Here is a 23,822-nt window from a genome sequence, read left to right as displayed (position 1 = left end):
CCACCACCCCACCACCCTGCTCCCACCACCACGCTGCCTTGCTCCCACTGCCCAGCAGAAGCATGCAGGGGCTCTGCTCCCCAGGGCATCCCTGGGGCCACAGCAGTAGCACGGCACCCAATCCATCCCATCCCATCCCATCCCATCCCATCCCATCCCATCCCATCCCATCCCATCCCATCCCAAACCATCCCATCCCACCCCATCCCATCCCATCCCATCCCATCCCATCCCATCCCACCCCACCCCATCCCACCCCACCCCATCCTGACCCACCCCATCCTGCCCCATCCCATCCCTTCCCATCCCATCCCATCCCCATCTCCTCCCCTCCCTCCCTCTCTCGCCCCCTCCCCGCCGCCCGCCCTCTCTCCCGGGGCCGGGAAGCGGAGGGAGCCGCGCGGTCGCTCTGCATATTAATGAGCCGGCAGCTTTAAATGAGCCCTTTTAAAAGAGGACACGCGGGGGAAAGCGGCAGAGCTCGGGCAGCAGCACCGCCCGCAGCCGCTCCTTCCCCTGCCCGCAGCCGCCCCGGGGATAGGGACCGGGACCGGGACAGGGGCAGGGACCGGGACAGGACCCGGCGAGGGGACAAATTAAACCCCCCCGGAGCTTTTGAAGCACCCACTGGCTCACCATGAAGCTCCTGACAGTGGCTTTGCTCCTGCTGTTCATCGCGATGTGCTTAGCCAGCGTGGAAGGTAAGGGTCTGGGTTTTTTTTTCTGCCTATTCCTATTTAAACTTCTCTCCGGGGGGGCTGGTTTTCCCCTATTTTTCATTTGTTTCCTGAGACCCTCGAGGAGGGTCTGGCGGTCCCCTGCATGTCGGGAAGGTGATGCACGTAAAGGTGTAAGGCAGCTGTGGGTGTCCCCAAAGGTGGAGGCAGCGGGGAAGTGCAAACAGCAAAGTTGGGGCTTCCCTGCAAGCCCAACAGCCCCCGGTGCTGGGCACCAGGCTGTGCCCCCGGTATTCAGGAACACACCTCCAATATCTCCTGAAAACGCACGGTGGCTTGCACAGGAAAGACAGAGCCGGGTTTGACGTAGTGGCACGAATTGCACCAAGGCTGCCAGCGTGCTGCCTTCTGCTGCGCACAAAAACCACGGCTAAAAAAAAAATGCTCAGCTTTTGTCTGGCTGCGAATGCATCGGAGCACCCGGGAGAGGCAAAAGGACTGAAAGTCCCACAAAGTCCAGGCGAGACACAAGTGCGGTGAGAACCTCACCGAGAATTGCGTTAGCTTATTCAGTTTAAAGGGAGTCCCGACTCTTTCATTTCCTCCTGTTAAATGCAATCACATTTAATCACAGCAGGTGCACTTTAAAAAGCTCCCCTCTTTCCCGAGCCTCAGAACACACGTAGTGCTCCGAAGTAATTTCTCAGGGAGCCGCTACCTTTCCGTGGGATGTAGCCAAGGCAGTATTACTCTTTTTAAGCTCAACAGCGTTACAAAATTCAGCTTTTTCCACTGAGGCTTGCAAGACCGAGCTGGAGTTTGTAGGGGCACATAGGCTGCGGGAGGGGACGCTTGGTATGCAGGAGGCTCTGCAGTAAATGCCTTCTCTTCCAGGCGTAAAGTGCAAATGTTCAAGAAAAGGTCCTAAGATAAGATTCTCTAATGTACGGAAGCTGGAAATAAAGCCGAGGTACCCGTTTTGCGTGGAGGAGATGATTATGTAAGTTTTCCTTCGTTTCTTGCTCTCTGTTTCCCTGCCACTGAGTTGCATTGCTTTACGCTGCAAGTTCCCTCTTTGTTCTTTGCTTTCATCATGCTGTGGCACTCCCAGAAAAAGTCATTTGCTGTAACAGATGCAGTAAAATTTGTAACTCTGATCAAAAACCCAGCTATCAGTTTTTGACAGAGTTGTCTGCCCGAAGGATTATTTCCTGAGCAGGCAGCAAGAAAAGGAGAAGCGTTAGTCTGAGTGGAAACAGGGACAGACGCTACCGCAAGCTGTTGCTGTAAAACCCAGAACTATTCGCTCAAGTTTCTTTGGATGAGCAGAGTAAGAACAAGAGCAGAATCTGGTCCGTGGTGCTTTCTGCAAGGAGTTGTTATCCCAGCCAGAGTCTGATTTTTTTGCCTACCTCGGCGGGCAGCGATCGATCCCCCCGTGCCCGGTGGGAGCACCCCGGGTGCCAGCAGGCGCTTCCCTCCAACCTTCACTGCCAGCTGTGAACAATGCTGCTGGGATCTCAAAGCGGTGCCCTGGTGAATTAAACTGAGGCATGTACGGGGATTTTTGATATCTGTGATGGCTGGCTCAAGAGGAGGTGTGTTTCCACCCCCCACCCCCCCCCTTTTAAATGCGGGTGGTTTGTGGGGTTTTTCTGTCCTGTTTTGGATAATTTACAATGCCCCACAAAGCACCAGCACGTGGGGCTGGATAACAACAGAAGGGCAGGTTAACAGAGAAGACTGCAATGAACTCCTGTCACTTAAGAGGGCAAAAAAGGATCCTGAGAGCAGCCGCACACCCCAAAAAGCCATGGACCGATTTACTCCAGCTTTCACTCCCCATCCACATCATCTCAGAAAGGTGCTGTAACAGGACCTCAGCGCCCTGCCCCGCCACGCTGCGCTCTGTAACATCCCCGGGGCCAAATCCTGCCCACGGGACTGGCACAATCACGGCGAGACCCCAGGAGCCTGATCCTGCCCACGCAGAAGAGGCTGGCCAGGCTCCACGGGGGCTACGGAGGAGAGACGGAGCTCCACACCGGGCTTCTCCGGATTTACACCGGCATCCCTGGGAGCAAGGCACAGCTCAGGGACTGTCGTCCCCAATTCTCTGAAGCCAGGACGAGCTAACGGCGACTGAAGAGGAGCACCGCTGCCCGAATCAGCTCCTTGCAGTTTTACTTTCTTTGCATCGACCTTCGAGCAGCAGAAGCGTGGTGCAGGGGAGCTCTCCCTCCTTCCTCCCACCCCATCAGCCCGCGAGCGGCAGGGCCAGGCTCGGCAGCCTGCAGGGAGGGGAGCACCCGGGTGAGGAAATACAGCTCATTGATGAAACTTCTCACTTGAAAAAGAAAGCTGGGAAATCGGCAACATCTCGCACAAGCAGGCTGGTTGATGCCGTTCAAGCCCAGAGGCTTGCAGCAGCTCTGGGACAGAGCCATCCCACTGCTGTCCCGTGCTCCTGGGGACACCCGCGGGGCCAGCTGATGCCCTGCCATCGCTGCCCTTCCAGCCACCCCAACGCAGCCTGAGGTCCATAACCAAGCTTAAATTAATATTTAGAGAGCCAATTTGTCAGGAGTCTCCGGACAAGGCACGGAAGAGATGAATTCCTGCACCCCCGCTTTTGTTGCTGTGGTGATTGTTTAATGTGAGTCAATGAAGCTGGTTCCCCTCCTGCCCTCCTCAAAATCTCTTGTGTCTTCTCACGTGAGAGAAACGTGATGTACGTGGTGTTTGGCAGATTAGACGTGGGTGTGTGGACGCGGTTTAGGAAGGAATGTGTCTTTGGCCACACACCCCCAGCAGAGCTGTGGCACAGGGTAAGAGACAGCCAAACTGAGTCCTCGGTCTGGTCAAAACCCCTCAGGACTCAAACCAGAACCCTGGTGGCCCTGGGGACAGGGTGCTCATAGGCAGAGCTGCAGAAAAGATGCTTGGGGGCACGAGGCACTGAGGGGTCACAGGCTGACCCAGGGGTGCTCATCCCAGTGCTGGAGGGATGGACACTCCAGGAGGATTTGGGCTCAGGGACCTTCAGACACCCAAATCCCTCCTGAGGGAGCTCACTGGAGGTGTAAGAGACATGGAGCTTCAGCCAACTCCTTGCCTGGGATATCAGGTCCTGCAGTGCCCCTTCATGTCCCCTTACAGCTGCCAAAAAATCTTGCAGCACATCTGCACCCTAAGTGGGCATCACCAAGAGACCAGTGCAGGGCCAGGTTAGCTCAGGGTGCCCCAAAATGCCACCACCCAAGGCTGTGCCCTCAGCACCAGGAAGTGCACAGGAATCACTGGGGACCATGGGGACATGGCAGGGATGTCCACTCTGCCATCCCACCTCCAGAAGAGAAAACCTACACCCAGCATCAAAGCAAAGTGTCTGTCAGAAAAGCCTCAGTCGTTCCCCGGAGAGGCACACCATGGATCTCCTCCTCTTTACACTGCCCTAGTCGTCCCCGAGCTGCCCTCCTTCACTCTTTCTGGTGCAGAATTGGGAATTGCTGATTTCCAGAGCTGCTCCTGCTCCTCTCCTCCCGAGATTTAGCTTGTCCATCACTTTCTGGAAATGCCTTCTATGCTCCATCATACGGAAAACTCAAGCCAAGGTCTGACATCAGGCAGCGCAGACGGCACGGCCGAGAAGGTGGCTGCTGGATGGAGAAACAACACGCTAACCTCAAGTCCCTTAAACCTTGTGTGCCTCATGCCTTCGGTGAGCTCCTGGATTTGCTCCCCTCCTCTTCAATGTACTGATCCCCTCGGGGCTGGCTGAGAGTGCCCTTAGAGCAGAAACGGACCCTAGCTTTCAGCGGAGACCCTGCCCTTCAGTTGTCTGCAGCCCCAGAGGTTCTCAGAGGCCATCAGCTGTTTTTCTATGCGTTGGGAAGGGCCAAGCCCTCCCAACAAATCACCCGAAAATTGCCCCGTTCTGGTGAATTCAGCTCACACCTGCTGGAGTGGAGACGGCGAGCAGGGAAGGAGGTTGGTTGGATGGGAAGAAGAAGAAATTGAGCCCAGTGTCCAACACTGAACTAGGAAACGTGGTGAGCCCCCCAGCTGGGCTGAGAGAGGCAACCTCCAGGGTTTTACATCGAGTGAGGGCCATCCCCTCTGCACCAGTGGGGAGCTGGAAAAGCTTGCAGGGGCTTCTTGTTGGGCTGGGGGAGACACAGCTCCCTTCGGAACCAAACCACGCTAGAATCCCATCGATATACACAGATAGTTCTGGGTTTCTGCTGTTGTTCTGCTCATGCTCTTAGCAGTGTTTAACTAATTCCATTGCAATATTTTGGTTAAATCGAAAACTGTTTCCCTGTTACGGATGGTATTTACAGAAAATCGAAAAAAAAAAAAAAAAAAAAGAAAAATTGAAAAAAAAATCTAACAAAAATTTTAGGTTTTTAGGTAGGGTTTTTTAATCACAAAAAAATGAGTAACGAAAATGGAAAACCATTTGACTTTAATTCCTGAGATATGGTAGCAGTCTTAATAGTTCTGGAGTGGCACCCTCTTGGGTAGCAGCCCCAGGTCTCCCACATCACCTTGGCTGTGGCAGACCGACCAGGATGGCTTCACTGAGTGCCCTGCCATGTGCAAGTGTTTAAATATTGCTGAATGGGAGGGCTGGGGGGGATCGATGATCCAGGTCGGATCTTTTCCCTTGCATGCAATGTTGTTGAGCCTAAGGGAACTCTCTCCTGCAAGGACCTTGCCGCTGCCTGACTGAACCCTAATTAAGTCAGCTATTAACCTCAAAAGAAAATATCTAGCAGACGGGCAGAGCAAACCCCCTGATTAAAAATAAAGGGTATGTCTTCATGTGGTACGACTTAGCCTAGCTCTGTGGACAGGGCTGACACGCACTGATTGATAACAGCTGAAGATCCGCTCCAGCCTTTTTACAACTCAGATGCTTGCCATAAAACTCAGCGGGAAAACCCTGCCGTTGCCTGCCTGGGTGAGTGCCCTGAGTGATGTGGGCATTTCCCCGGAGGCAGAGCAGAGGGCTGGGCTTGCTGCGGTGCCCCTAACCCCTGCCCGCTTCCCTTGCAGCGTGACCCTGTGGACGCGGGTCAGAGGCGAGCAGCAGCACTGCCTGAACCCCAAACGCCAAAACACGGTGAGGCTGCTGAAATGGTACAGAGTATGGAAGGAGAAAGGCAGGTAAGCGTGAGTTTGCTCCGCCGGTGGAAATTCTGGGGGCGAGTTGGGTGAGCAGTGGTGCACAGGCGCGCGCTGTGGCCGCTGCATCTGTCACGGAGGAGGCATTTCATTTCCAAACCTACAAATATCAGCGGATGCTTGATGTGATTTCTTTCCTGCGACATGCACTCCTCTCTTCTATTTTAGGATTAGGCAGCTACAGCTATAAATAGTCTTTGTTTTCTGTTAAACTATTTGTCAGCTGATGTTCTCAGTTACGTACGTGCACTCACCTCCTTTTTACGGGTAAAAAGCCAAGATGAAATGCTAAATTACTTCCACACAGTCACAAGGAAAGCAGTCAGCCCTGCAGGGAAGCAACTGCCCCACTTCATGTCACACGCACCAGTCACAGCACCTCAAAACCTATACTTTCTAATGCCACAAATCTTTGCCAATTTTAACTACTGCATCACGCCAGGGAAAAAGTAACGTGCTGGTAAGATGCACCGCCACCTTCTCCTTTGCAAGGAGGATTTAAGTTCTTTCTTTGCAAACTGTCAGGTCTAGATAGATGAGATGGAGAAAAACAGACACCTGACGGTTGGTGCTGTCACCCCTATGCGTAATCAAGGGAACGGCCAAAGTCCTGTCATGGCCAGGAAAGAGCCTCCGTGTGCAGCACAGTCCCGCCAAAGCCTGACCCTTCTTTTCCACTGGGGAATTCACTCCCCAAGCCAAATCTAAGTGCAGACAGTGAGTTGCAAGCCCCATTTCCCTGCAGAGATGAGCAAGGCCTCACCGAGCTCCAGTGCAGCTACACAGAGGCTGGACAATGAACGCAGCATCAACATTTTTTTAACACATTCAAACACTTTTTTTTTTTTTTTTTTTTTTAAATAAAGCATCATTGAAATGACAGAGGATGCTCAGCCCCAAGCTGTGTGCTCAGGAGAGGCACAGGCTCCCCCTCTGCTGCTCTCCTCCAGAGCCCAGAGCAAGGCAGTCGAGCTGGGCTGCAGCCGAAGCAGCACCAAGTGGATGTCAGACATAAAGGGCCTGATTTAAACCAAGTCTCCGTAATAAGTAAACAATTTGTCAGCGCCTTTGGGCCAGCTGCACCAAGCCCACTGAATTACTCCCCAGGGAAAGGCAGGGAATTTGAAGTCAAACACGAATGTTTTCCCCAAAGCAGCATTGCCCCTGGTTTTTCCATTCCTTTTTCCTGGATTTCCCCTTCCTTTTGCCAAGGAAGACTGCTTTCACCTAAAGACCTTGCCCAAGAAGGATTTTTCAGCAAACAGCGCTGCCAGGTTTTCTCCTCAGGTTATAAACTAGAAAAAGTAACATGGAGTCTGCTGTTATTCCAAGCGTGACAGATACTGTTAATTTATTATCCATTCTAATGCAAATATACAACTCGTGATGTACTTCATACTTGTGTATGCAGGACAGATTCTCTAGCGGTTAAAGAGTGTTATAGGATGTGGATTTCCTCATCTTACACGTCCCAATAGCTGTGGCAGAGCACATCAACAACTTGCTTCCCAATTTACTTAAGCAAAGGCTAAAAGTCTGGCTTCTGGTTTTTAATTATTTGGAAGGGAGCTGGTTCATTCATGGTTTAAATACTTTGCTCTTGGCTTTCCTCCTGTCCAGGGTTTATGAAGAATAAGAGGAAGTTGCATGAGGAATGGAAAGGACTCCCTTGGCTGGTGTAGGACTGGGCTCTGCAGAAGATTATTCCTCTCTCACAGACACAAGACAAATTCTATATTATTATAAAGCACTTTTTACCAAGGGTCAGTTTTTACATTTTATAGCCGCGTGCAAAAGGCTTCCAGATTTCACGAGCATCTGATGCACTTCAGATTTCACACCTGTCTGCTTTGTATTGAGGTTGGGAAAACTCATGCTTTGCATTTCAAAGAGTTTGTTGGTTTTTTTCGTTCTGTTTTTGTTTTTTGTTTTTTGTTTTTTTTTTTAATGTTATTCATTCATACTTCACTATGATTGCAATCGAGCTTTATAAGCTCATTAAACAAACAGCAAGGTTTGTACAGGTATTATACAGCTGTGTCCCTTGCCCTTTCGCGCTGGGAAGGCGGTGGTGCCCGCTGGGGCATTGCCTTCATCCCGGGATGAAGAGGAGGGTGCCACCGAGATGCCACCCGGCCCAACATGAGGTCCCTCGGCTCATCATCGAGTGAGTGTGACCACCCCTGTGTACCTCTTCTCTTACGGACTCGGGGTCTGGCTGCGAGGTGAAGCGAACCACACATTCCCATGTCAGAAAGCATTTCCAGCTCGGTTGGTTGGTTTTTCTATTACCACTAGGGAAATTATTTTTGCTTTTCCCACCTGAAGTTCTTACGGAATGTTTGTGGCTTCAGTACTGAGACATTTTAAGCTTCAAGACTATTGTGTATGATTTCCTAGATTTGTAGAAAAAAAAAAAAAAGCCTTCAAAAGGTACCTTTTTATGAAAAATATCATAGGGCAAACATATAAATACCTATATATGTTTTAGTCACAATACAACATATTCATTATTTTGAATGTAATACTTCAATGTTAAGCAGTGCATTCCTCTTTTTAAAATAAAATAACAAAACTACCTTTTCATTTGTAAATATACTATAGGAAGTCTCCCTATATTATCTTTCTGTATAATGTACTGTACTGCTAAATTATCATATGCTATTTAAATGTTTGAAATATTTAGAAGGTTGCATGCAGATTTCATATTTCTTTCTAAGACAAAAGGGAAAAAAAAAAGTAATAAAAAATATATTTAAAAAAGCTGACAATTGCTCTTAAATTTCCTTAAACCACCAGGGAGCTCCAGCCATTTCTAATAACATTTTTAGTGGGAAATTTGCTTTGGGAAAAACACTAAATCAGGGAGGGTGATTTAGAGTCAGGGCAACTTGATGACACTAGGATTAGAAAACATTATTCTGGTCCTATTTAATTCCCTTTCTCGTTTTAGGATTTGGACTTTAATAAACACTGAGGAATCCAGCTACACAAGCAATGTCTATGCCTTGTGCCTAGAGCCACTACTCTTGGGTTATGTTAAATAAATATAAACCTACCACCCCAGGTGTATATAGAAGCAAATAAAACACAGTGATCTAGAAGAGGCTTTGGCTAGATGAGGGCAGGTTATACAGGGAAAGTCAGGTGAGCCTGTGAGCCTGCACCTCTTTTATTATTGCGGCTTCTGCCCTTGCCCAAAGGGACAAGCTTTGCACCCAACAAACCTCCCACCCAGCCCCTACTCAGCTCCTGCCCCTCCTGATGCTCTCGCTAGATCCTCGCTGGGTTTCAATGCACAACACATTGAAATTCCTCACGCCCTGAGCAGCTGAAAAGAAAAGCAACAGGCAGGAATGGTAAAGGCAGCGAGAGCTTCACTGCATAAAGGCAGCCGGAGTCCCCGAGCAGCCCCGCTGCTCTCGCTCGCCTGCTCCATTGCTGAGATGGGTGCGACTCCTGCCGAGGTGATCTGTGCTGTCTGGGCTGGACAGTCCTCTGGGAAATATCAAGGCAGTGCCTGGCCTCAGCTCAAGAGTTTTCTCCAGTCTGGATAGAAAATAAAGCACCTATATACTAGTTTATATAGCTATATACTGTGCAGCGCTGCAGGAGAAGGAGCTGTTAGATTTCAATTTTCCTGCTCTGCACAAGGAGGCAGCTACACACTTCATATTCCTATTAGTAGCATGCTTGAGAGAGGTCTCAGAGTATGTAAGGAATAAAAACAAAACCTCTGGGGACGTTAACCACAAGGCGCTGCTTCGGGCCGAGCATATGACACCAACCTACATGCAAACCCAGGCCCGGGGGCTCTCGAGCTGCCCCTCGCGTTCCTTGAGTCACATTTCAGTGAAACCAGTAGTTTTTCCTTGAGAAGGCTGGATTTCAACATGCCGACAGACTTCAAGAAACAGTTTATGCTGATTTAACAACTACCAGGCAATGAATCTGCTGGACAAGCACCAGCGAGGTTGCACAAGAGGTGCCTTACACCACCGGGTGCCCAGACGTGCCGCAGTGATTCACACTTCGCAGGACAGAGCCTGTACGAGCAAATCTTAGCCCGGGGCTGGTCTTCCAGAACAAAGCCAGTGGAGAAAATTGGACACAGAGGAAAAAATTAAGTATTTTTCCCCCTCTGATACAATGGGAGTCTAGAGAAAAAGAGCTGTTCGGTTCAATGTGTTTAAGCTGAAATTCGTCCTCAGGATAAAGCCACTCTCAGAAACACGGATCAAACCAAGAAAAGGAAAATCTGCTGCTCTGAGCTGGTTGTTGCATGCCTGTTAGACCACAGCTCTGGGCAGGTTGGGTGAGGCCCCACAAACAGGAGCAGCACCCGCTGCGCTCCCTGCTACTGCAAGGGGAAATAGGGCGCCAGAATAACGGCTGCACACGGGCGATGCCAGCTGATTCCCTTCACACTGAAGCAGTTTTGCTAAAACATTAAAAAATAAAAATAAAAAAAAAAAAAAGTATGTAGGCACCTCCCTCAGCTAGGTTTGGTAGCAACCTCAGGGTTCGCCTTTGTTTCCCCCAGAAGATTTGCAGGTCGTGAGGCCACAGGAGCCCTGTCCATCCCCCTCCCCTACACATAGGCCACATATTCACCCTTCGGGACTGAAAAATGAAGCCCTGTCACCCCCACCTTGGGGACAGGGACCTCCCTGGTGCCCCTGTCCCTCCCTGCCCTCTGCTGTGGGTATCATTGGTTGAGGAGGGGTGCTCTCAGGTTTTATTTCAATAAAAGCAGGAGGTTGAAGCAAGCAGCTGCAGGGAGAGGACACAATAGCAGCGGGACCTGCCTGGCCTTTTCAGCGAGTGCACTACACAGGATTAGTAATGTTATACAGATCCTTTCACCACTTGCCTTTCACTTGCTCATATACGCTGTGGGTCAGCAATAGCCAAAAAGTTTATTGAGGCGATAGCTGGCTGATGTGCACAGGATGACACGGTCTCTGGGCTGGTCCCGTTCCTGCCCCTACACCCCTGAGCTCCTCAATTTGTGGGAACAGGATCAAACGGGAATAAAATCCACCACCCCCAGGACTCGGCATCCTGCTGATTTTCTTTTCCCCTCCGCGGCCATCTTCTAAAATTGAGGCATCTCAATCCAGACGTACGCAGCATCTGAGGATCTCACCGATACCAAGTTGCTCAGCACCTCTGGAAACAGGGAAACTGTTTCTGGTTGAGTTTGGGTTCAGGATCCAGGAGGCTGGGCAACCTTTTTCAAAAGCCTCGTCCACACTGACTTCATTTCAGGGTGGTTCTCAGTTTCAGCACTCTGTAAATATTCTGTCGTAGCGCTCGTGCTGGGATTTCTGCTTGTTCGGTCTGTTCCCTTCAGTGGGAGGTGTGTGGTCACACATGGAGATAGGAGTATTTTTGAGGTCTGTAGCTCTCACTTTCCCTGTGTTTGCTCTATCAGGAACACTCCGTCTGTCATTCACTGATTTCCCTCTGATCACAAACTTCAGGGAGCTGAGTGACCATCCTTGGGCCATCACCTCAATCCGTGGTGTTCAGGCAGCGATGCCATAGCAGTCCCCAGGCCACACAAGAGGTGCTGAAGTGTTTAATACCCAGCACAAACCCAGAAGTTGGCTCTGGGTTTCTTTCCAAAGACCCTCATTCCTGTAAGCCTGCAATACCCAGGACACTGCTGTGCAAGACCCAAGGGATGCTTGGGAAGGGGCTCAGCCCTGCTTTTTCTTGGGCCAGCAGCTGGAGGAAAGAGGAAAGCAGGGCTGAAAGGACATCTAGTGGCAGCCCCAAGCCTGCTCAGCCAGCCTGGGGACACCTCTCCGGCCCTGGGGCTGCTCAGAGGATGCTTACACACAGATGTGTTCGCCTGCTGTGCACGCTAAGGGTGCTGTGGCCCAGAGGACAAGTGGCTGTCACCACGCCTGCAGGACCACAGCCATCACACCAGCGCAGGGTGCTGCTTCACCGCACAGCCCTGGGATGATTCTATCCCAAACAGCCTGCCCCGAATCCTCCAACAGATCGGCAGTTTCTGCCCCATGGGCCAAGTCCCGTGGCTTCGTGCCAGCTTTGCTACTCTCACCCAGCATCTCTCCCCCTGCTGCTGCCTCCCCAGCGAGCCCAGGACCCAGCAGAGCTGATATTCCCCAGGCACTGCATTCAGTTCACGTCCTCAGACCTGACTGCCAACTTCCCAACAGCGAAAGAAAAGGAAAAAAAAAAAATCCAACATACACCCATCACCTTGAATGCCTAAAGAGGATGACTTGCTCCTTCTTGCTGGGTATAAGCATATCTTCACCCAACCATCAAAATAAAGCCAAGATCCCTGGAGGAAATGCTTTATAGACATGCACCAACATTTATCTTAGGAAGGATGAGTGGCAGGTGGATTTCTGGTCCTCCTGCTGACTTCTGTGAAGCACTCATCTCCCCTTTGGTTTGTCTCTCATCTTCTGCCTGTTGCTATTATCAGCTCCTTGGGCAGAGGCTGCTCTGGTGACACAGGTGGAGGGCACCCAGCCCAGCAGGAGCTGTGCACGCGGGGCCAGGGAGGGAGCAGTGACACGACACGAAGTGACAGGGAGGCAGGCGGCCAAGGCCTGGGAAAAATCACCACGCCCGTGTTTTTGTTTTTCTTCCCACAAAACAAAAGAGGTCGGTGAATTCCTTTTGTATGGGTTTAAAAACCAAAAAAAAAAAAAAAAAAAAAAAAAAAAAAAAAAGCCTGCTGCTGTTTGCTTAAGGCTGATAATTACAGGAGTAATTATGATTTATTCCCATCATAAATCTTAGAGCAAGAAAAGGATTTTGAGGCTTGCAAGATTTGCTGGATGACAGAAGCAAAACACAGCTCTAATTGCTCCTCTTTGTTGTGTTTAATTAAGGATTCTGAAGCAACTGATCCCTGTGTCTTTTCATGGTTAGAAACCTGCAAGGAAAAGAAACCCTCGCTGCAGAGCCACCAATTGGAGCTTTGTTGGGTTACTAGGCGCTCACTGTGCTACATCTGAACACTCGGGACTCCCGGCAAAAGAAGCTTATTAAAGGAGAAGAAATGTTACAGCGGTTTTTTGGTTTTGTTTTTGGTAGACTTTGGCAATTTTGAGCTCACTTCTAATCCCGGAAGAAATGCTTTTTGTCTTTATCCCTCGGCATTTCTGCCTTATTCCTGCCCATTCCATTGTGCTGCATAAAAATTCTTCTCTATTACCTTCAGAATTGCACCATTTACAGTTTTTTCTTGGGGTTCACTTCAGCTTTTTTTCTGACTCCGGAAGACTTCGCACTTCTGCAAATACCTCAGGAAAAATGAGTGAACCTGGAGTTGCCCAGCTCCCTTCTTCCACCAGTAATTCCCAGTCAGGCACCACTCCTCCCCAGCAGGAACCAGTTTGCCAAGTGCTACCTCTCCGATTCAATGTGTAAGTGACTGGCAGGGTGTTCCCTCTCCTTTTTGTGCAACAGCTAAAGGAAAGCTGCCAGGGAAATCCAGTTCTTCACTGCAGGAATCTGTGTGAAGTTGTCACACGTGGCCCTGAGCAATGCCACCAGCCCACGAGCCACCCAGCCACGGCCTCCTGCTCGGGCTCTGCGAAGCTAAGGGGTGAGGCAGCAGGACATCCTCGGGACGCCTTGTGAGTCTGAAGGCAACTGGGCTGAGTTTTGGCAGAAAGCACTTGCACTTGATAAGCAGGGCAGAGCTTGGGCCGTGGGCAGGACCACCAAGCATCGCATCCCCCAAAGGAGCACACGCAAGGAAGCAGGCAAAAAAAAAAAAAAAACACAGCAGTCCAACCATATGGAAAAAGTGTCAAATTAAACTTTTTTTTCTAAAAATAAAAAAAAATAATTATAAAATAAATAAAAGCTTCCTGGGTTTATCATGCCTGGGAAGCTTCTTCTAATATGAGGGGAAAAAAGGATGGGATGAAGGAGGACAAGAGCAGCACAGTGTGGAAAAAAAAAAAAAAATTAAAAAAAATCAGCATCATTACTGATCAGAGCAACTGGATCTGACCTCAGCTGCTTTGTTTTGACCATGGAGCCAGCACACTGGGTCCCACTCCCAGCCCAAAAGCCCTCCTGGTGCTACTTGCACTGCCCTGGTGCCCCGGCATGGCCGTGTGCCAAGGGCCATCGCCTGGGGACTTAATTGCTTTTATCATAATTCAAATCATACCGCAGAACCTGGAAAGCATCAAACTCTAAAATCAGGAGTTGGGACACAAACAGAAAGATGTTGTTTCCCTGTAGAAAAAAAAAAAAAAAAAAAAAAAAGGCCTTTTTCCTGTTTTCCTAGAGTTTCATCCCTGCGCTCTGCAGTGACTTGCTGCTCACGCAGATGTGGTATGGAACAGATAGTACTCCTTTTCCTCATTTACCTTCCCTTTTTTTTTTTTTTTTGGATAATCCTTCCTAGAATTCACTACAAGCAATGACAAGAATTTGGCAGAAGAAGTTGAATTCAATGGAAATCAAAGGGATTTTTTTTTTTAAAAAAAAGGTCCTAAAGCAAAGAGTGGTCATAAATAAAATAAATAAAACAAATAAAACAAATAAAACAAAATAAAATAAAATAAAATAAAATAAAATAAAATAAAATAAAATAAAATAAAATAAAATAAAATAAAATAAAATAAATAATAAAGTAAAATAAAATCCCATGCTCTGAGAAGCCCCAGAGGGCTCTCCGCCCTTACTGGAAGCAGGCACCAGGCTCGCCCCGCAGCCCCGCGGCTTGGTAGGGGCTGCCCCCTGCTGGCCGCATCCATCACCTGCAAGCCCGGGGATCCCCTGGGGTCACTAACAGGTTGATGACGATACATAACACCAAAGGCTGAAAAATATTTAAAAAAATAAAAATAAAAAAGATTAAAATAGATTAAAATAAAATAAAATAAAATATTAAAAATATATAAAATAAAATAAAATAAAATAAAATAAAATAAAATAAAATAAAATAAAATAAAATAAAATAAAATAAAAAATAATAATGATCTATTTATTTCTGGGGGAAAAAAAGGCACCTCTTTGGGACAGTGACAACCTGCACATACAAAAAAAATATACAAGTAATAAAGAAGAGATCTTATAAATGATCTCTCTATAATTTTGCAGCCCCATCCGGGTCCCCTCTGCAGTTTGCACCCAGGGCTAGGAGGTTCGGAGCCTTTCCTAACCCTGGCAGCCATTTTGGAGAAGTTTGGCTGCACTGACTGGGGAGAAATTATCTCTAATTCCCACCAGAATAAATGGAAACGGGATCAAGATCTGTGGTGCATTAATCCTGCTCTGAAAGAAAAATCAATCCTCTGGGCCTTTCTCCAGGAGGGTTAAAACCAAGGGAAGGCCATAGTCTCAAGTGCTACATTCACCTGATAGTTAGCAATTGCACTCATCTGACTATTTACTTGTGAGCATGGAACTTGATGTAATTTAATACATGCTTTAATTGGAAAAGAAAGCAGCATCCCTGCAGCAGAGGCTCAGCAGAACCACGGCAGCCAAGCCCAGCTCCAGCCTAGGGCAGAGCTGCATGAACCCCAGGAAGAAAACTCACCTGAAACAACATTTGCTGCTCCTTCACCATGCTCCTCCACTGTCTTTCTAATTTCCTGGCATCTATAACTAATAATTTGTATTTTTTTTTTAGTGTTTTACACCTTCAAGCCATTCTAAAACATCTTAGCAGACCCAAAAGCTGCAGCTACCCTGGTAGAAAATTGGTCTCAAGGCCTAACGCATACCCTAAAAACTCCTCTTGGCACCTACCTGTGGGTACCTGTGTGCCACCTACTGTGCCCAGTTCGGCTGCGTCCTTAAGGACTGGTCCCAGCAAACCCAGCACCTGTACGCTGCCTGGGAGCTGCCAAGGGCTCTCATACTTGCAGTTTAACACTATATTTATATAAAGTGTATATATTATATATACACCCAGAGGCATTATCATGAAGAGATACTGAAAGAGCTGGTGCTCAGCTGCCAGTGAGAGACAGCAATGCCAAATCCCCTAACCTCGCTGCGAATGCTTACAGTGGGAGGGTTCAAGGAAGAACTGAAAATCCTTAAACCTGTATTTTTGTCCCTGAAGATTGGGAACATTAAGAGAGATTCTGCACATCTCTCACACTAAGGTAATGAACTGCAAAGCAGCCCCGTTAAATGGCCATTTAAGTCAATGCAAAGCACTCCTTTACCTTCTAGAAAGCAGAGCAGATCTACAAGTCGTTCACCGTTTGCTTTTGTCCAAGTTTAATGAAATTTGTTCGAGAAGCAATAAGCCATCCTTCAAAAAGACGCGTTTGCATAGAAAAAAAATAGAATTACTTTAAAAGCTGTTGGTGCATCCTCTTCACTGTGCTGTCACTGAAGCATCCTCCTTCAGAAGCAGCCAAATGTTTCATCCTGACATCTTCTAAAAATCACGTTTGGTTTGCTCCTGCACAGTAATGTTCACGCTTAATGCTGAATTTTCTCAGAGCCAGAGACGGCTTCCAGTGGGACACGCTCTGCAGGCTGGCACAGCCTGCTGGACATTACATGCACAGGGACGTATTTGCAGAAAAGCTCTTCTAAGTCAATTTTTCTCACTCTGAAGATCTTACGCTTGCACTCAAGGCCACATAACAATTTTACCGAGATAATAGTTACAAAAACAGGGAGATGATTATTTTTAGAGACAAATCTTTCCTACCTGCAATGAGAGGGCGGATGTATTTGAAAACCGCTCGATATAAAAACATTTCTTTTTATTATTATTATTTCCTTTTTAATGTATGTGCACTCTAATTGGCAGGGCACAGCAAGGAGTGAGGTGTGATAGGAAAAGTTCATCGGGACTCCACGAGACCACCTCTGGCCTGGCCTTCCTCTCCCATTTTGTGAGCAAAGTGCATGTAAGCAAAAAACACGGACCACCACTGCTCTCAGGCATTTGTCTCGCTTTTAGCCATGGCCAGAGGCAGGCAGTGCAAAACAAACCCTCACAGGCTGCGGGATGCAGCCGCTGGATCATTTGAGGGGGCAGTTTCTGGCCCTTTGGTCTTTCCTGGCCTTCCTGCTGGGCAAGGGGGACACTGGGGTCGTGCAGCCCCTCCGTGCCGTGCCCATCCTACAACTTCACACAGGGGTGCCCATGCACCTGCATGCCCGTGTTCACACGCGTGTGCAAGCACACGTGGGGGTGCACACGGGTGTGCCGTGCTCCTGGAGGTGCCGGTGTGTGCACAGCGGGTGCAGGCACGCAGGGGGGGCTCCAAGCCCGGCCCCCCCGCCCTGAACCCCAGGGAAGGAAGCCGGCAATTCTCCGGCGGGCGCAGCCCGTGTCGGTACAATGCCAGGGAAGGGATTATACCGGGATTAACATTTTAAACTCCCTCTCCAGACCTTCCGACTCAAAGATCCTCACGCCAGCAATCGTCCTGCTGCTGCCGGGTTGTGGCATTCCGGGATTCAAACCCCACTGCCAGGTGAAGTGGAGAGAGCTGCCCTGGCCCCCGCAGCCCCCAAAAACCCCAGCTTTGAAGTTTTTCTCCTCGTCTTTAGCCATGCTCTCTGTTTCCCCCGCTGCGGCCGGGAGAAGACCCCACGAGAGCTTTTCTTGTCGCCTGCCTCCTCCTAATTCCTGGTAATTTATCCCGTATTAAAACTCCCTTAAGGAAGAAAGGCCCGGGACCCAACACCTGCTATGCAAATGGCAGCAAATCCCCCGGCCCCCCCGGCGGGCAGTGGGGACCCGCGGGCTGCCGGTGGTCCCGGAGCATCCTCCCCAGCTCCAGCACCGGGGGGGCAAGAGCCCCCCCAAGAGCCCAGGCTTGTTGATTCCACCCAACAGCTACAGGACTTGGGTTTTTCCCCATTATCTTTTCTGTAATAAAATAAAAAATAAAAAATAAAAAATAAAAAATAAAAAATAAAAAATAAAAAATAAAAAATAAAAAATAAAAAATAAAAAATAAAAAAAGGAAAAGCCAAATTTTCTCCTCAACAGAATTATTGATAGGAAAGGTATAAAAGAAAACCTGAGCATCCCAGCGCGTATTAATCTTACTGCTTTGCACATCGCCGGGGGGATTTCATCCGCACCACGGTCAGTGAATTTTGTCCCTTTCTTTTAGGATAAGTGTTCGAGCTTCAATTAACAAAATACAGATCCACAAAAGAGGGAGACTTGTGGGCGGGGGAAGGTGGACGGGGGGAAAAAAAAGAGAAGAAAAACCTCTGGCACAATGAGGTGGGGGAAGAAAAGGGCTCGTTTCTCGGGGGTGACATCCTAATCTCATTTTTCCCAGCTAATGTGGTAGCCGGGAGGCTGGGGAGGGCCAGGAGGGAGCGTGGCCCGGCAACACGCCCGCACCGCCAGGGTCCGTCCTTTTTCCTCCGGGACCACTGGGACCCTGGATCGGGGCTGCTGGAGCTCAGGACCACGCCGGGTGCAGCCTGGGGGTGCCCCTGCCAAAAATGGGGGGGCACCAGGGTCCCGGGCTGAGCCCTCCAGCCCCACGCTTTCTTCCCGTCTCCCGTTAGGATGATCATATATTTCCCAGCGCCGGGCGCTTGACTGACATTTGGGCTATTATTCGGGGAGATAGATTGTTTGGCCCGAAGATGCATTGTTTGGGCTCCTCATAAAAGAAACGAGTTAAATGCCGCAGCTACCACACACAAAAATGATTCCTTCTGGCCATAAAACCAGTGGGACAAGGAAGTGGTTGTAGGAGTCAAACATAATTGATGCCCCAAAAGATGTTATAAATAATCTGCGCGGAGTCCTCTCTCATGTGCCTCAAAACCACAGAAAGTAGGGCTTTTTTTTTTTTTTTTTTCTTTATCTCCCCTTGAATTCAGGAGCATAATACACCGTGAGCACCAATAATTGATGTATGTTATAATTCTTCATTACCCTATCAGTAGTCTGGGAAAATTGGAAGAAAAGAAAATGCCAGAAAGTTATGGTAAAACTTAAGATGCGACAGAAGTAGCTTTCTTTGCTCATGCTGTGAGTGTTTGAATAAGAAGAATGTCCCTGCACTGTAACAAGCTAAAAGAATGAGGAAGACAAAGGATTTCACGAAAAAGGTTTAGATAGAAGACAAGGCAAGTGAAACTGAAAGGAAGGGAAAAAAACCATTTACAATGGAACAATGCATGTACTAATCGCTTTGATATATTATACAAACCCAAAGACCCAAAACATTGTGTAATTATTTATAAATGACTTCTCCACTCCTGTGTATAATACCGAAGAAAGAATAAAACTGCAGGCTACTCTCTAAACTATTTCTAAATAGACCTAGCTCAAAAGGAAGCAGAAGTGTTTGAAAAAAAAAATAATTAATGGTTGATTTTATGGTTGTCTCATTAAAACATTTTAATTACAACAAACAAAATACATTTGTGCTTGCAGGGAACAATCGCTTACCTACTACCCCCCCCCTTCCAAAAAAAAAAAAAAAAAAGAAGAAGAAGCTGGATCACACGTTTGAAACCTGCAGACAGAGCATCCCCGCTATTTCTGCAGAGCCCTCGGAAGGGGCCGAGCCCCTCGTGTAGGATTTTGGTATGGAGTCAGCTGTGCTGTGCCAGGACCCCCAGCACCCAGTGCCCTTCCTGCAGCGCCCCCAGCACGCGGCCTGAAGCCTCACGCTGGCGGGGCAGGTATGGGAAGAGGCCAAATAAAGCCTCAGGAAGGGCCCTGGAGCTGCTCCCAAGGCGGCTTAGGAGAAATATAGGAGAAAAATCCGCTGCTGCAGCAGGGGTTAACGCCGCCGCCTGAGACCTTTCCAGCACGGGCTGGCAGGGCTGTGCATTAGCCAGCAGCAAGTGCGTGAACCCCTGAACCCTCCGGTAGCCGCAAGCTGTAAGCTGACTCCGGCTCGGTCCCGGGGGCACAGCTCCGTCTGTCCGTCCATCCGTCCGTCCCTGCGAGCAGCCGCCGCGCTCTGTGCTGCCCACGCAGCCCCACTGAGCTGCCAGCCCGTTGCTGCTCTGTCCTAACGGGGCTGCGGCAGCGACCTGGGCATCCTGACCTTCCCTTTGCTCCTGCAAGGCTCCCTCTCGAGCTCCCTGCTCCCAGGGCGACGACTCAGCCACCAGCCACGGCGCGTCTCCAAATTCGGATCGAGCATCTTCTGCAGGCAGCTCTGCCGCCTCGCTCTGGTGACGCTTTCAAACTGTGAGCACAAAAGTGGCATTTTCCTGCTCCACACACTGCTTTGACATCCTCACCACATTATTTTTAAGCCCTCATGTAACAAAACGTAGTTTGGTGAGTTGTTGCATCTGTGCATGTCCTAAACCTATGAAAAAGCAAAGCACCCCTAACTTCTCCAAGGCACCTTCCCATTGCGGGCGCAGTTGTGCTGTGAGCTGTGCGTTTCCCCACTTGCAGAGAAGAGTGGCACTGCCCCTGCTCTAATCCCCACAGCTCTGGTCAGTTTGGAAATGCAAGGCCAATTTCTAACCCGGAGATCCGTGCAGCTTCACAGGGTGTGATCAGCACCTACCAGGGCATGGGCTCCTCTCCTTGAGCTGATGCTGGAAGCGGCGCACTCAGAGCAGAGCTGGGCACAGGAGCCGTGCGGCACCTCTCCGGCAGCCTTTCTTCCTCCTTCCCCAGCTCACAGCCTTTGGGAGTCCAGCCACAAGTGACACATCAACCAAGGGCAGGTGGAGGAGCGAGCTTCATGCCTGAGGCCAGGCCCGCAAGCGACGACCGTGCCACACGGAGCTGCCCCGTGACAGTTTGCTCTGGTCTCAAGGGATGACTTTGGCACCTTGCACGCCGGACCACCGGTGCATGGCACAGGTGGGGTGATCCAGCTGTGCTCCTACGGGTTCCCCAGTCAGAAAGGCCATTTCACGCTTCTTTCTCCCCCTTTTTTTTAGGAGTAATGTCTCTCAAAGCAAACATGACATATTTATGGTAGGCTTCCTTAGAGCTCAAAATACGAACCTAATAACCTCGACAAGTCCATCTGAGACCAGTTCCCCTTACATCCAGGTGGAGAACCTAATATCAAAGGACAAAGGCCAGAATATGGCCATGAGCAAGGTGCCGGGAACACATGCTGTGTTCCATTTGGGGATTTTTTCTTTCCCAGTCCCAGAAAAGTTGGTGAAAGTTTGGCAGCTGACTTCCCTAGGAGCATGCCCATAAGGTGTAGGAGCTATTATCTGCGTCGGCTGAATAATTTATCTGCAAAATTAGTAGACTGCCTGCGATAGAACTGGTTGAATTATTCATCGGGAATAAATTATCCAAGATATTTAGCACTTCTTTCTGTTTGCGAAGGCTTCCTGAAACAATTCTGGTTCTGTGAATGCATTCGTTATTCATAAGTATTCAGTGAATAGATTATGCAAACAAATTTCAGCCTATGGGTTGTTTGTGAAACACTCACTTCAGCGCTGGCTATTCATGGCTGTGACTGATCACAGAGACACATGGTGCTCTCTCCCCTCCTTGATTGGAGCACAAACTTTTAAAACAAGAGAATAACAAATGACAAACTGCAAATGATGGATAAGGACTAATGAATAATGCGCTTTCACTGCAAACTTTCAGACAAGTGATCGGTTGTGCCAAAGTCTGTGAAACTCTAGGGAATCATAAACATTTTAATGAATAAACTATTGACTGCTCAAAGACACCTAAACAAAAGGCAATAAAAGTGTTGCAGACAACACCGGAGTTTATATCACTGTATACAAAGTGCACGCTAACAAAAGTTTAACATTTTTGGCCATATGCTTCCATAACCTTTAAATTTCTGCCCCTTCTGACTTTCTCCTGGTTTGTGCTGGAAACTCCACCGCAGGTCTCTGCCTGCTGGCCGAGGACTCTGATCGTGCCGTCACTTAAGGACATGAGTCGCCCAGTGGAGTGGAACTGCTTAGTGCAGAAAGTCATTTAGGTATGCACGGGCCCTAAAAACATCAGCTGGATTGCAGGTCCGGTGATGGAGAGAGCTCAGTCCCTGCGCAGCACAGCCGGGCCCTGCTTTTGCCCGGTTAGTTTGTGCATCTGAGGTCCCCAGAAAATGGTAAAAAGCACCAAGCAAGCTGCTCCTGCAAGCTCGGCCCCTGGAAAAGTATTTCTGTTTTGAGGCTCGTTAATATTCATCACTCGGGGCTTTTCGGACTGCTCACTTCTGTGAGTGATCTTTTTAGCACAAAGAAGATTGTTTGTGGCGGTCTGCTGGTGTCACCGATCATCTCGAAGTGGGGAGGGTGGAAAGCAGGAGAAATAACCCCAATCAGCAAACTGCTCGCTCAGGTTCAAGCCAAAGAACAGTCGCCATGAAATTAAAATGCTGAGATACAGACACTAACTTCTGCTGTCAGTTTTCCCTGTTTATCAAAGGCATAGGAGAAAATCCCACAGAAGTGGGAATGAGTCTACATTTAATGTCAGGGGAAATTACGTAAATAAATCGGAGTTTAGGCATAGAAGTCTAAAAATGACTATTGATGGATGGTGAAACTGAAAACCATCCAGGGAGCCAAGTACCTGAGTGCTGACAATGGGGCTTCCTTACAGCACGGGGACGCAGGGTGCAAGAAGCCAGATGTCAGACCCAGGAAACTTATCAGATACTTCTAGAGCTGATCTTCCCGAAGTTATGCCTGAAATAGCGATAGCGGGGCACTTCGTGGGGACGGCAGCAGGTAGATCAGCTTTAGGATAAAAACAGCACGGTCCTTTTTGTTCGTTTGTATCCACAGAGAAAGAGTTGTCTGTATACGTTCAGAACCGCTGAAATTTGTAAGGTGAAATTAATGTGGAGTTTGTAACTTTCTGAGCACCTGCAATAAGCTCTAAGAGCCGAAGAACACCCAGATATTCAGTGCTGAAAAAACGGCGTCGAGCTAAACCTTTACCATTTCAGAACATTTTCGCTTCGACGGGCAGGAAAACTGCAAGGTGGAAAGAAAAAACAAAAAAAAAAAACACAAGAAACTCTCAGCACGGGCCTGACCGAGAGATTAAAACCAAACCCCCCCTCAACCCGGCTCAGCCTCCCCGAGCCCTACGCGGACCAGAACCGGCCGGTGGGAGCGGGACCCCCAGCCCGGGGCCACCACCTCGGGGGGAGGGGGGGGGGGGACACAAAAGCAGGGGCTCGGGGGGAGGAGGGGATGAGGCGGGGGGGGGGGGGGGGGGGGGGGTCGCGGCAGATGCGCGGCTGCCCGCGGTAATTGCGGGCACGCTCCGGAGGGCGCGGCGCACGGGGCCGACCTGCCGCCTCGGCGCGGCCCCGCGGGGCGGCCACGGGGCCATTGTCCGCCCGCCGCTATAAGTACGGGGCTGCGGCGCCGTCGTGTGCCAAAGCCGCCGCTCACACGAGCGGATCGCTGCCCGCAGCACTTCAAAGACAAGAGCGGTCGCGTGGCCCACGTCCCCCCCCACCCCCACCCCCACCCCCCCCCAGCCCCGCCTTTCTCCGCCGCTCGCTTGCTTTTTTTTTTTTTTTTTTCCTCCTTTTTTTTTTTTTTTTTTTTTTTTTTCCTCTCGCCGAGGAGCTGAAGGCCGCCCTCGCTTTCCCCTGCAGCGGGGAGCTTCGCTTTTTATTTATTTATTTATTTATCTTCCCCCGTGTGTGTGTGTGTGTGGTTTTTTTTATTATTATTATTACTATTTATTTTTTTTACCTTTTTCTTTTTTTTTTTTTTTTTTTTTTTTTTTTACGCCGTTATCGCTTAACAGCGGCCCCGGGACGTGCCTTGCCATGTGAGTACCGGGGATGCAGCACCTGCGCTGCCGTCGGGGCCAAGCACCCCCCCTCCATCCCTCCCTTGGGCTACTCGATTTCCTGCGATTTTTTTTTTTTTTTCCCTCCCCCCCCACCCCCTTTTACCCCTCATACCCCTTCCCCGGCCTCTTCGCACCTTCCCCCCCCCCTTCTCCCCCCCCCCCCAATCCCCGTAGTGACTGGAGCCCGGCTTCTCTCCCGCAGG

General features: G+C 49.3%; 1 protein-coding gene across 1 annotated transcript; it reads left to right on the top strand.

Annotated features, from left to right (window-relative positions):
• The first annotated feature begins 376 nt into the window (after positions 1–376).
• On the top strand, positions 377–8,429 carry CXCL14 (C-X-C motif chemokine ligand 14). Its single transcript, XM_040573606.1, has 4 exons — positions 377–701; positions 1,572–1,677; positions 5,739–5,849; positions 7,488–8,429. The coding sequence occupies exons 1-4, from the start codon at positions 638–640 to the stop codon at positions 7,501–7,503; spliced, it is 297 nt and encodes a 98-aa protein (XP_040429540.1). The 5' UTR covers positions 377–637; the 3' UTR covers positions 7,504–8,429.
• The last annotated feature ends 15,393 nt before the right edge of the window (positions 8,430–23,822 follow it).

Source organism: Cygnus olor, chromosome 14, assembly GCF_009769625.2.
Source record: "Cygnus olor isolate bCygOlo1 chromosome 14, bCygOlo1.pri.v2, whole genome shotgun sequence".
NCBI classification, from domain to species: Eukaryota; Metazoa; Chordata; class Aves; order Anseriformes; family Anatidae; genus Cygnus; species Cygnus olor.
Note: the sequence above shows the minus strand (reverse complement) of the source record. Positions and strands in the feature narration are given on the sequence as shown.

Bases quoted from the DNA above. Each gene is read 5' to 3' on its own strand.
- CXCL14 (XM_040573606.1), top strand. From the start codon at position 638: ATGAAGCTCCTGACAGTGGCTTTGCTCCTGCTGTTCATCGCGATGTGC. The intron at 702-1,571 runs GTAAGGGTCTGG...CTTCTCTTCCAG, and splicing joins GTGCTTAGCCAGCGTGGAAG to GCGTAAAGTGCAAATGTTCA. The intron at 1,678-5,738 runs GTAAGTTTTCCT...CTTCCCTTGCAG, and splicing joins TGCGTGGAGGAGATGATTAT to CGTGACCCTGTGGACGCGGG.